The 13,811-nt window shown below is 42.7% G+C and overlaps 1 protein-coding gene across 1 annotated transcript in view; it reads right to left on the reverse strand.

Annotated features, from left to right (window-relative positions):
- Positions 1 to 13,395, reverse strand: part of LOC132856907 (A disintegrin and metalloproteinase with thrombospondin motifs 20-like) — a 98,609-nt gene extending 85,214 nt beyond the window's left edge. The window contains exons 1-3 of the mRNA XM_060886782.1: positions 12,877 to 13,395; positions 12,247 to 12,596; positions 4,138 to 4,300 (exon numbers count right to left, since the gene is read on the reverse strand). Coding sequence (XP_060742765.1) covers positions 4,138 to 4,300; positions 12,247 to 12,596; positions 12,877 to 12,958 — 595 coding nt within the window. The 5' untranslated portion in view covers positions 12,959 to 13,395. The remainder of the gene's footprint in view (positions 1 to 4,137; positions 4,301 to 12,246; positions 12,597 to 12,876) is intronic.
- Positions 13,396 to 13,811: the final 416 nt, after the last annotated feature.

Raw genomic sequence — 13,811 nt, forward strand, 5'->3', positions numbered from 1 at the left:
ACGAGAGGTTACGTTTAGGGTTGAAGGTTAAGCTGGAATTTAATACTTTTCAAACAATAGATGTGTCAGTAGACACACTGAAGAATCTGAATGTTATTTTGAGCTGAGTTTTTTTTTCACACGGTGTCGTTTCAGTGTTAGATGTTCGACCATAACATTAAAGAAGAACCAACAGAAATCGCATCGAGCTACTCGGCATCGTCATACATTGGGATAAATTTGTCTTCGAATAGAAATGTCCCTCGCTTCTCCCTTCACCTCATCACTTCTTCCATTGTGTCTCGCGTTCTATCGGAAATCAGATGACGGTGAGCAACTCTGATTTAAGACAAGACTCCTCTTTCAAGGCCAACATAAAGAACGGAGGCATAAGCCATGAGATTACTGACCCTCACAATGGAAGCTTTTATTCACCTCTGCAACCTGCTGAGGAATCTGTACACTATACACTCAGGTGTCTAAATCATTCACAGGACAGATATTAGGACAAGAATCAAGTCGGTCGGTCAACAAACTTTATATATGCTATATACCTCACTCACTCACTCACTCATTTTCTACCGCTTATCCGAACTACCTCGGGTCACGGGGAGCCTGTGCCTATCTCAGTCGTCATCGGGCATCAAGGCAGGATACACCCTGGACGGAGTGCCAACCCATCACAGGGCACACACACACTCTCATTCACTCACACAATCACACACTACGGACAATTTTCCAGAGATGCCAATCAACCTACCATGCATGTCTTTGGACCGGTGGAGGAAACCGGAGTACCCGGAGGAAACCCCCGAGGCACGGGGAGAACATGCAAACTCCACACACACAAGGTGGAGGCGGGAATCGAACCCCCAACCCTGGAGGTGTGAGGAGAACGTGTTAACCACTAAGACACCGTGCCCAGGAACTTGTGCTCAGGTCTTCATCAGTGAACATCTGAAGACTTCAGCAGGAAGGAAATAGTGTTAAGTCTGTAATGAACTCAGAAATGATCTCTGACCTGTTAGTTCTTCAGGAGCTCTCGGTTCAAGTGTTAAATAATAATAATAATAAAATAAATCTCATAGCATTACTGCTTTGTTTGTCTTTTCTGGATTCTGTCTGTGCTGCTTCTGTCTTTTGCTCGTTCGCATTATTTCAGGAAAATAAAAAAGACACGTAGCCAAACGTCGTAATTACTAATAGCTAAGTGAACTAGTACAGTTTAAAAATGATCTTCGTAAGCAAGTCTTCAGCCAACGTTTCGTCTAGGACAGGGGTCGGCAACCTTAAACACTCAAAGAGCCATTTGGAGCCGTTTCCCACAGAAAAAAAATGTAATTTTAATGTTACAAGAACGTCATAATCTTAAAATTTAGAATTACATTTTTTTTAAAAAACTAACTAACTAAAATAAAATAAATTTAAATTAAATATTTATTTTCCAAATCTACAGGGAGCCGCAGCAGAGGGACGAAAGAGCCACTTGCGGCTCCGGAGCCGCGGGCTGCCGACCCCTGGTCTAGGAGAATACGCCGTTCTGTATTCGCATCGCATACAAGACATTTGAGACGTTGGAAGCTTATATACCTGGTTATGCTTGAAAGGCAGAGAGTTATATGACAGCTTATGCACTGAACATTATTTCGCTTGGGTTCATCAGTGGTTCCACATACCTGCATGTTCCTGACTCTGAAAAAAATGGTCTTTCATCTACACACGCTAAATAATACACACATAGCTCTGTCAGCAGGATCCCTTACTGACTTGTCTATGAGGCTGTTATTTAAAAACACACACACACACACACACACGAATGAAATCTGTTGCGTTGTAGTAATTTGTCTTCCTGGTGTTGCATTTTCTCAAGAAGAGAGTTCACATTTAGTTTTCTCATCTAGAATAAATTCTAATCGGTCAGCAATTCAGTGGCATCCAAAAATCTTTCACTTTTAATAGTGGAAACGTAAGCTGTCTCTCTCCAAACATGTTTTTGCAGCTGCTCAGAAACCTCCACCCGGCATTCTGTCCATCACGTGAGAGTGTTTAATCCTAACCTAAGCAAACGCGTTTCCAATATCATCACCGAGAGTGGCACGGCCCAACATCATCGCGTAAACATTTCCTAACACCTAATAGCTCATGACCTCAGACAGCTACACCGTGTTCGGGGTTTTGGCACTAATTAAAGACGTAGATTAAACAACATATTTTCTTGTCTCTCGTTTATGACATGTGATGAGGCGGATTTATATTTAGCTTTCGCTGGCTGAGATTGGGCGTCGCACGAAGCGAGTATACCGTCTGAGTCATACGTTTAAAGTGCCTGGCTCGAGTCGCTGGCACTGACACGTGCTGGCTCAGGGTTTAGGGTGTGCTAACAAACATAGGAGCAGAATCCTTACAAACGATCCGGACATTCCATGCAAAGCAACGATTCCCGATCCCACGTGCGCTACGTTTCCAGACACGTGATTTGGTTCGTGCAGACAGTGACAGCTGAGATCTTTTGCTTTTCTGAGAGCTGAACAGCGAGAACATGAAATATTCTTCAAAGACCATCTATCTCCAAATCTGCCAAGTGACTCCAAGTTATCTGATAGTGGTGAGATCCACCACTTAAAACACTTTCAACTGTAACATCACTCATGTCTTTTAATCCTGCTGCATTGTCTATCAGCTGCTTCTTCTTCTTTTTTCTTTTTTAAGTCACTTGCAGTCGATCCTCTTTCTTTCATTTCCATGCACGCCGGACTTGCAGAAAACGTTGCAGGAAACCTTATAAACAGATAAAAAGGTGAAGTGTTTTGACACCAAAGCAGCCACAGCCCTGGCATAATAAAGCAGAGCATATGTGAAGAAATTGGATCCGTATGGTTCTATTCAGGCCACACGTTTTAATACCTTGGCAGATACGATCCAAACTGCCTGTACCACACACAGACTACTCGAAAGAAAGGGAAGAATATCCTAAGGAGGTATCAGCCTCACCCTCTGAGTCATTCAAACCGCTCTCCATTCCAGCTCGCACAATGACCCCGAGCTGGGTACAATGGCTAAGTTCACACAACAAGCAAATCAAGCAGCCGACACACACGAGATTTATACGAGCCGGCATAAAGGCCGCCCACGAGGAGGACCGCCGGCGATCCTTCAGGCTTACGTTGCATTGAACTTTGCAGGGTCACTCTTCTGAAGGGGCCATTGACACCACCAAAAGACCTAAGCCATAAAAATTCTAATTAAATGGGAGGCTTCGGGTGGGATAGTAATTATAGCAATCCCTCTGTTTCCTTAAGGGCTGTTGTACATTGTTGTTTTTTCAGCCTGGGGGGGCTAATACTTAAGAAACAAGATTGCAAACTACATGCCGTAAAGGATCTGATTTGTTCTCGTTAACAGAAGAATTTCAGCGACTTAACCCACAATGAAGGATTTAATCCTCTCGCTGTGACTTGTGCCAAAGTCCTAATATGTAGTAATATATTTTAATTTGCAGTTTGTTCTGTTTATACGGCAAACTATCCAGGCAAAAGTCCAAGCTTTTTACATCTAGGTCTCACTAATAGATGAAAAAATGCGAAGCTGAACTCCGTCGCCATAACGACACGATAAACAAAGATACCATGAGTGTAATTTGAATAACTCACTCACCCTCACTCATTTTCTACCGCTTATCCGAACTACCTCGGGTCACGGGGAGCCTGTGCCTATCTCAGGTGTCATCGGGCATCAAGGCAGGATACACCCTGGACGGAGTGCCAACCCATCACAGGGCACACACACACACACTCATTCACTCACACAATCACACACTACGGACAATTTTCCAGAGATGACAATCAACCTACCATGCATGTCTTTGGACCGGGGGAGGAAACCGGAGTACCCGGAGGAAACCCCCGAGGCACGGGGAGAACATGCAAACTCCACACACACAAGGTGGAGGCGGGAATCGAACCCACAACCCTGGAGGTGTGAGGAGAACGTGCTAACCACTAAGCCACCGTGACCCCCGTAATTTGAATAATAATGATAATAATGATAATAATAATAATAATAATAATAATAATAATAATAATAATAATAATAATAACAACAACAGAGCTAATCAAATGCTTTTACTTGCTCCACAATACATTTGCTTTTGGTCTTTACCTGAAGATGCGCAAGCCTCGGACCCGTCGCCGTCACGCGTCTCCTTCCTCTCGTGTTTGTATACCAGATGAGGTTTGTTGTGTTCTTCTTCATACTCCTCATCATCAGCTGCCATTAATGGTTCTAGGAAGTATTCTCCGCTGTGGGTTGTAAACGTACCAATCTGCAGGAGCAAATGAAATCACACATCGTTAACGCTTCAGAGCAAAACGATGCTCAATCCAATCATCCCATCATTCCAACACTGAATTATACAAAGTAGTGTAAAAAATGACGTGAAAGGTTTTCCAGGAATTTAAAATAAAATGATGGCACATCAGAGATGATCTTCTAATGAGTCTAATATACAACTGGTGATCCATCCAGGATGAATTCCTGCACCACAGCCCATGTTCGTGGGATAAACTCCATTTACATTTACAGTATTTGGCAGACACTCTTATCCACTGAGCGATTGAGGGTTAAGGGCCTTGCTCGGGGGTCCAACAGTGCCAGCTTGGTGGACCTGGGATCGAACTCACAACCTTCTGATTGGTAGCCCAACACCTTAACCACTAGGCTACCACATGCCTGGATATATATAACTCCAGATATACGTATATAAAGGAATGATGGATGATTATATACACTCACCGGCCACTTTATTAGGTACACCTGTCCAACTGCTCATTAACGCAAATGTCTAATCAGCCAATCACATGGCAGCAACTCAATGCATTTAGGCATGTAGACATGGTCAAGACGATCTGCTGCAGTTCAAACCGAGCGTCAGAATGGTGAAGAAAGGTGATTTAAGTGACTTTGAACGTGGCATGGTTGTTGGTGCCAGACGGGCTGGTCTGAGTATTTCAGAAACTGCTGATCTACTTGGATTTTCACACACAACCATCTCTAGGGTTTACAGAGAATGGTCCGAAAAAGAGAAAATATCCAGAGAGGGCAGTTCTGTGGGCGCAAATGCCTTGGTGATGCCAGAGGTCAGAGGAGAATGGCCAGACTGGTTCGAGCTGATAGAAAGGCAACAGTAACTCAAATAACGACTCGTTACAACCGAGGTATGTAGAAGAGCATCTCTGAACACACGACACGTCGAACCTTGAGGCAGATGGGCTACAGGAGCAGAAGACCACACCGGTACTAGTAAGGTGTACCTAATAAAGTGGCCGGTGAGTGTATGTTGACATAATAGACTTTATATCTGTTATGTTACACAATTGTACTTTATGACCATATCGTATATAATTATAGTAGAAATATTTTTATAATCACACGACCTCGTGGCACCAGATGAGGACGAGTTCCCTTTGGAATTTGGTTCCATTCAAGGTCTCAGAGACATTTTCCATTGCCGCCATTGCGACGGTTTGCTCGTTTACGGATAAGGGTATCTTTATCCTGAATTTATATATTACTATTATTTCTATTCCATTGTGATATACAAAAACAATTAAACTGAAATTTAAAATCAATCAAAAATCATTCGAATGCAAAAACAGAGAATATTTTAGTTCTGAATACTGAAAATTAATTGAAATATTTCACTCTCTAGGCATCAGCGAAACGTTGTCTTTTATTCGTTCCACACTATGAATTGTAGAAATCAGGCATCAACGACTCTAGTGCAGTTTATTTTATTGCTCCGAGACACCTGATAATGCTCAGAACATAATAAGACGTTTAGTAGGGAAATAAAACAAACTGTGATGGATTCCAGGACTGAAGCTGGTTATGTTGACGGTTGTTAATTAACATTCGTCTGGATATAAAGTTTAGTTAGCTGGAAGCAATCAGATTCCATATTGTAAGACAATGACATGATGGTTAAACTTTCAAACAAAGGTTCACCTGCTGCCTTGAAATCCTGAGTAAATGTAACTAAAGCTGTGGTTCGTTTGACGGGTCCATTTATGGCGTTTGGTAGACACCGTTATCCAGAGCGACTTTCATCTATATCTCATTTTATATAACTGAGGGTTAAAGGTGGGGTCTCCGTTGTTTGAGAAATGCTTCAGAAAACTGAGTCGGGACGACAAACAAAACAAAAACAAAACTAACGTGTAGCCAATGAACAGAAAGGGGCGTGTCTTGTCAATATGGGCGGAGAGAGTGTTCAGTGAGCATGTGTGACATTAGCAGAAAGCGGTTTTAACATTGACATGGAGGATAAAAACAAAGAAAGAAAGAGAAGAAAGGCTTACGATAAGGTAAGAAGTAGGACGTGTTAATATAGGATCAGCTTTCCAGCGCTGGAGAGAACTGAAGGAGCAGGAAGGCCTGCGATGGGACGCCGAGGCACTTTTTTCCTTCTCGATAGGTGAGTAACGTTGGTTTTACTTTGTTACACAGAACTAATATATGCCTTTGTCCTTTTTGCTTGTTTGTTTATCTACAATCGTATTGTTCTTCCCTTCAGCTATGATAAAGACACATTTCTTTCCGTTAGTTGCCTGGGTTACGTATGTATGTGTGGGCGGAGCTATCGATACAGGGGTGGGACCCATTTGGGTTAGGGGCGTGTTTGTTTTGGTGATTTTATATGTCAACATTGGCTTTCAAACAACGGAGACCTCACCTTTAAGGGTCTTGCTAAAAGGTGCCCAGTGGTGGCTGCTTGGTAGACCTGTAATTCAAACTAATGACCTTCTAACTGCACCTTAACCACTAGGCTACCGTAGTCAAGACAACAAAGCGCATTAAGTTTCACATAAGTTACAATTGGCATTAAAGTGCAGAAATAAGTTCGCATAAGCTGCTAGCATGTTTTACAGCACAGAGATTTAACCAAGAGAAAGATCTTAGCAGGGATGTTGTAGCTTAGCGTTTAAGGTGTTGGATTAACAATCAGAAGGTCGGGAGCTCAAATCCCAGCTCCCAGCATCAAGCTGTCGATATTGGGCTCCTGAGCAAGGCCCAAAGCCCTCAATAGTTCAGTTGTATTAAATGTAAGTAGCTGTAAATGACCCAAGTGATACGACTGACTGAAAAGAGGAATGTCATCTGAAGCTGTTTGAGCTCGCTCACTCAGTACGTGGTGGTGGTGTGTACGTGGTAATTTTATTTGCTCACTCTAACAGGATATCTTTCATTTGAACACCATCTCTGTGAGGATTATTTCCATTTAAAGTAAAGAGGGGGAATTCTGACAGGAGAACACATCCGGACACAGCCTTAGGGATGGAAAGATGACATAACTACAGCCAGGCACGAGCTGTAACAACACGTCCACTCTGAGCACAGAGGAAATCCTACAGAAACAGAATGGTGTCTTGTGAACGAACCTCTCAGCGATGTATCATGTAGCATTCTTGTACCATCTGCCTACTGTTATGAAAGACGCCGTGTTCACGTTCACGAAGGGTCAATTCACCGGGTTTAGAGATGACGTTGCTACAACAGGTGTGAATGGAGAAGATGAGAAAAACTGGCACTGATTTACTTTCAGAGTTTGTGTATTTTTTTTTTTCAGGATCTTGTTACGATGAATAATGAGTCTCCTGGACGAATCGCTGTGAGAACCTACACACAAGGCCATCAGAAAACGACTTGTAATCGGGGATATTAAATCAAAGTGCAGACAGGAACTGTTATCTGTGGTTTGTAAGAGACAGGAACACTGCTGGGAGGAGAATTAGGTAATTATCTCATCTGACACAAAGATGCTGTCGAGATGTAATACTGCAACTGTGCACGTTCAGGTGTTCAGGCCTCAGACATAACTACAGACTTCAACGCGTTACTCCAAAACGGACAGCAGCGAAAACGGAGGTGTGGTGCTGATGTACGTGATTCTTGAGGCTAAATCGTCTGACATGTACGATGTAACCACACCATACTGATGCTTATTAATCTGTTTTGGGCTGTAAATACATTTCATAACACCATTCAAGGCCGATATTCAGTAAAGAGGACATATAAATATGATTCTGTTTATCACTTCATCTAATCTGGAGGACAGAATTAAATTCAGTTTCATACGAATAGAATTATAAACAAAACTTACCATGTTTTGACACTTAAAGGTGGGGTCTCCGTTGTTTGAGAAACGCTTCAGAAAACCGAGTCGGGCCGCCAAACAAAACAAAATCAAAACAAACGTGTAGCCAATGAGCAGAAAGGGGCGTGTCTTGTCAATATGGGCGGAGAGAGCGTTCAGTGCGCATGTGTGACATTAGCAGAAAGCGGTTTTAACATTGACATGGAGGATAAAAACAAAGAAAGAAAGAGAAGAAAGGCTTACGATAAGGTAAGAAGTAGGACGTGTTAATATAGGATCAGCTTTCCAGCGCTGGAGAGAACTGAAGGAGCAGGAAGGCCTGCGATGGGACGCCGAGGCGCTTTTTTCCTTCTCGATAGGTGAGTAACGTTGGTTTTGCTTTGTTACACAGAACTAATATATGTCTTTGTCCTTTACATGATTATGCTTGTGTGTCATTTTTGCTTGTTTGTTTATCTACAATCGTATTGTTCTTCCCTTCAGCTATGATAAAGACACGTTTCTTTCCGTTAGTTGTCTGGGTTACGTATGTATGTGTGGGCGGAGCTATCGATACAGGGGTGGGACCCATTTGGGTTAGGGGCGTGTTTGTTTTGGTGATTTCAAATGTCAACATTGGCTTTCAAACAACGGAGACCCCACCTTTAAAGTACACTGTAACCGTTCCAAGCTTATCCTTTAAACTGTAAGCACAAGGAATTAACCAAAATATCGCCATTATTTTATTGTTCAAAATGTCACACTAACAAATAAAAATGTCTTTTATTGTGTGCAAGTTATTATTATATTAGATATAGAATTTTTCCCCCTAAAGCTCAGCAAAATAACCAGATGTTCTGATAATACAGTACTAATAATAATAATATTAATAATAATAATAATAATAATAATAATAATAATGAGTAGAAGTCATTTTTATTAAATCAAATTAAACTTTCAGCATTATATTGGCAAGATACTAACCTCTGATTAGATTTTTATTTTAATGCTTGTTTTTCTTTTTTAGTAATAAATCAGCAGTCATCTTTGTTTTTATATGTTTTTTTTAAAATAGTCTTTTGCTATTTATTTTTCTTTGCATTGCAGTTGACAGAAATGCTACCTTCTTCTTCAATCTGTGCTCAATGTGACTCAAGCAATTTGTTCACAAGAAACAATTTTGGTCGCCAACTTAAGTCACCAACTCTGAATATGACCCAAAGTTATATACTTTATAATAAATACTCAGATATCATTTTTACGCCCCTTACTGTCCTTGTCGGGTCACTGCGACGTTCAAATACAAATCGACGATTTTCAATGTGTTCGGCGTAACCCATCGTCCAGTTAGGAGCAAGTCGTATTAATACTTTGTTTTTTTCTCTTGTGAAGTAAAGACCTAACATATTGTCCGGTGACGTCAACAAGAGGATTCGCACGTGCAAAGTCATGCTGCTGTTCAGGAACAAGTGCTGAAATTTAATGCTGAATGCAGCTTCTCTCTACAGAGAATTCAAAATATAGCAGAGAATAACAAAGTATACAGAAAATGAAACAGCATTTGCTAAAAAAATGTATAAATATCTCTAAACAGAAGTGAAATATAATATTAAGAAATTATATTATTGCTGAATATTCTTAAATACATTTTGTCCTATATTGTTGGACGGGTGCTGAACATTCTGCCTAATCAGACTCCTAAATCTTTACACTATATGGAGTATTGTACAGTATATATTGTATTGTATATAAAATAGAACTGATTTCGAAGTAACACATTCAATACAATTACACAGGTCTTTCCTTTACTACACAAAATAATAGCACAAGTAACACACAGCCAAAGCAGTTGTGTTTATCTGAGAGACCAGTTCATCTAGTCTAAAAAAAAAGCTGAATGATGTATGGCCCATTGAAGCATTCCAGAATTAAATGACTTGTGTCCTCTGTGGTCCTGCCAGGAGCCCAGCAAGTTCACAAAGTTCCTATTTACCGCTTCTTCAGCATGAGTAATCCCCTCGCTAAGATAACTAATTAACGAGTGAGCAAATGCAAATCGGTCACTGAGGCACATTCTCAAAGGACCAGATCAAAGAATTGGAAAGTACAACCATCGCAGTGCCAGTTAACAGGAAGCTAAGCTAGTGACCAGCATTTTAAATCCAGCAACTGAAGTAACACAAATAAATGAAAAGAATTAAATCCTGGACTGAACTTTTCAGTGTTCATGCACCTATTAATCAACAAACGTCTAACTAACCAAATTACTACAGATGCCCTAAAATCGTACAGTATAAGTGACACAACAGGATATCAGACTTTAATCAGTATCTGATTTAAAGAACAATCAGATATACTGTATATTATTGGTTGTCTGAATGTGTGTCCGAAAATTCATTCATTCATTCATTCACCTTCTACCGCTTATCCGAACTACCTCGGGTCACGGGGAGCCTGTGCCTCAGGCGTCATCGGGCATCAAGGCAGGATACACCCTGGACGGAGTGCCAACCCATCACAGGGCACACACACACACACATTCTCATTCACTCACGCAATCACACACTACGGACAATTTTCCAGAGATGCAAATCAACCTACCATGCATGTCTTTGGACCGGGGGAGGAAACCGGAGTACTTGGAGGAAACCCCCGAGGCACGGGGAGAACATGCAAACTCCACACACACAAGGTGGAGGTGGGAATCGAACCCCCAACCCTGGAGGTGTGAGGCTTCATTCGACATAATAACCAAAATACATTAATACTGAAATGTCACTGGGTGGCATAGTGGCTTAGTGGTTAGCACATTAGTGTTTACTTCACACCTCCAGAGCTGTGTTTAATTCCTGCCTATTCCGTGTGTGTGCAAAGTTTGCATGTTCTCTCTGTGCTTCGAGTGATTCCTCTGAGTATTCTGTTTCATCTCCTGGTACAAAGAGATGCACTGTAGGCGTCTCTACTGTATATTATCTGTTGTATGAGTGTGTGTACAGCGTGTCCCTGTGCTCTGTGTCTCCTAGAAGAGGCCCCAGACCCTGTGTAGGATTATGCGGTAGGGAAAATGTTTGGATGGATGAATGGAGATAATTATATTGCTCTTCAGTAACTGTTTTATCTTGGTCATGATGAAACCAGGGCATCTGCTGGGAATCCGATCCGAGATGGCATGCCAGTCTATCACGGCGTTGGCACGTGTCATGAAAATACACATTGATCCTGAATATCTGACAGTGACAAACTGTATATTCATGTTAAATATTTCACATACTGTGTAGCTCCGTTCGCTAGACATGCAAATATTAAGACCTGGTAGCTTAGGCTTTTTTCCATGCATTGAGCAGGATAACGTTCGTCAAGGAAGTGTCAAACCGCTGCCAGCTGGCAGATTCACAACAAGTAACCTGCTTCCTACTGCCAGTCTCCGGTGTTTAGGTATCTATTTAATCATATCCCTACTGTATATCCTTTCAACCCCAGACAACAGACCAGAGCAAATATTCACTGAAGCCAGATCTGGACATTTCAGTGAAGACTCGATCTGCTGGCACATGTACCAGCTGTGAGAAACGTGAGGAGGAAATCGTTCCGTTCTGCGACATCATGACAATACCGGAAACGGGCATCTGAGACACCAAGAGATTGAACATTTTCACATAAATTTAGGGAAAGTTTTTGTGGTGGTATAGTTAAACGGATGGCACAGGATGGCACCTACCGAGCTTATCACAGCTCTTCTAATCACAGCTCTGAGATCTATTGATATCATTGTTAACATTTACTGAGATGTTATTTTCAGGCCCTGGTCAGGATTCAGAGCTCATCCCGAGAACATTGGGTGTGAGATGGACACACATCCTGAATGAGTTGTACGTCCATCGCAGAGCACCATAGACACACACAGCCACACACTCGCTCTGGTGGCATCTATGGCAATTTAGTATAACCAATTAATCTACTGGCATGTTTCTGAAAGGTGGAAGGAAACCGCACAGCCTAATGAAACTCCATACAGTCACAAGCTCAGGATCAGACGGTAAATGGTATCATTATGATCATGTCCAAGGCATTTCAATCAGTAACTAGCAAGCAATAATGAAACATTTAATCTATGCGCCAGTTCACAGGCTACTCACGAGGCCGGTGCACAAGCTGAAGACGGCACGGTGCTGGTGTTGTCCATTGACGTGTCCTTGGAAGAAACAGTGTCGCATGTCCTCTGTGTCGTGGCCCCGGCTGTGCGGCGCGCCCAGGTGCGTGACTGCGTATGAGGGCGCGATGAAGGCCGCGTCGGCGCTCAGGTTCAGGTGGAAACGCTCACCGAACGCCTCGATGCGGTAGTGCGCGCGCAGCGCCGCCGCCAGGTCCGAGTCCGCGCTCCTCCGCCGGCGCCGGTAGTGAAGCTGCTGCGGGAACAAATCCCCGAAATCGTTCACACGAACCGGCGTCACTATTTCGTACGCGTGCAGCTGCCTTACGAAACTTTCTGCAAAGGAAAAAAAAAACGTACATTCATTTAACTTCTGAACGTAAAAAGCAGTCAGTTAAAGTGATCTTCAGTGAAGTTCAGCCACTAAATCAGATCAGTTGCAGTAATCTTACGCAGTGATCGAGTTTTAATATGGCTTTTATTCCATCATCACATGAGCTGTTTCTAACTCTGATTAGAATTATGCACAGCATAAAGACTCGGTACATTAATCTCTCCATTCACATCATGCATCACTTATTCACCAAACTTTCTGAAACTTTAGCTTCATGTCTACCTTGTTTTGGGTCCATGCGCAAGCTCCAGGCGAGTCCGGCAAGGTGACACATGAGTCCCAGCAGCCAGATTGCCAGCGGCATGGTTTTTCTCCGGGAAGCAGAAGCCGCAGCCTCCTCCTCCTCCTCCCCACCACCGGCTCTCTGCTCTCCCTCTCCAGTCTTGTCAGCAGCGGCTCATGGGATTCTGGTCTCTCTTCTGCAAAGCCGATCCTGCCGCGCGCTCTGGCCTCATGGCAAAGTGACTCCGTGAATCCGTGTCAGGCCTGAAAGCGCGATCTGCGGTTATTCGTGGCGCGTTGGAGAGCTCGGTGTAGGCTGAGGGGTCGGTGCCAACTCGGCTGATTTCTCTCGGCCATCCATAAGAACCCCCTCAACTCCAAAGCGCTGCTCTGAGTTCAGAGCCTAACCACGCCTGCTGTAAGCCGCACGGCCAATCAGCAAGTCCTCCTGTATTCAGCTGGTTGTCTGCTTCTTATTCAGAGTAGTGAAGCAGACCCCAGGGACGAGGACGTTGTACTAGGCAGTGATCTTCAAAAAACACCATTGATCACTAATATTCACAAAATCACTGATAAGAAACCCTGAACTTTAGTAGACACAAAATACAAAAGTATTTGGACACCTAAAGATCACAGAAATTTGTGCTTAATGAACATCCAGAGTTCTAAGATTTAGTTAATGAACATAAAAACAAAAAAAAAAATTAGTCCTCATTTGCTTCTGAAGGGCTTTCAATTTGTGCTCGTTCGGCTACAAGGGCATAACTGATGTTGGGTGAGGAGGCACCCAGGGCATCCTCACCCAACATCAGTTATGCCCTTGTAGCCGAACGAGCACAAATCATCCCAGGCTTTAGGTTCTTCCACTCCAACTCCTTTGCAAACCATGTCTTAATGCACCTCTCTTTGTGACATGTTTGGGCCTCTTATAGTAG

Source organism: Tachysurus vachellii, chromosome 14, assembly GCF_030014155.1.
Source record: "Tachysurus vachellii isolate PV-2020 chromosome 14, HZAU_Pvac_v1, whole genome shotgun sequence".
NCBI classification, from domain to species: Eukaryota; Metazoa; Chordata; class Actinopteri; order Siluriformes; family Bagridae; genus Tachysurus; species Tachysurus vachellii.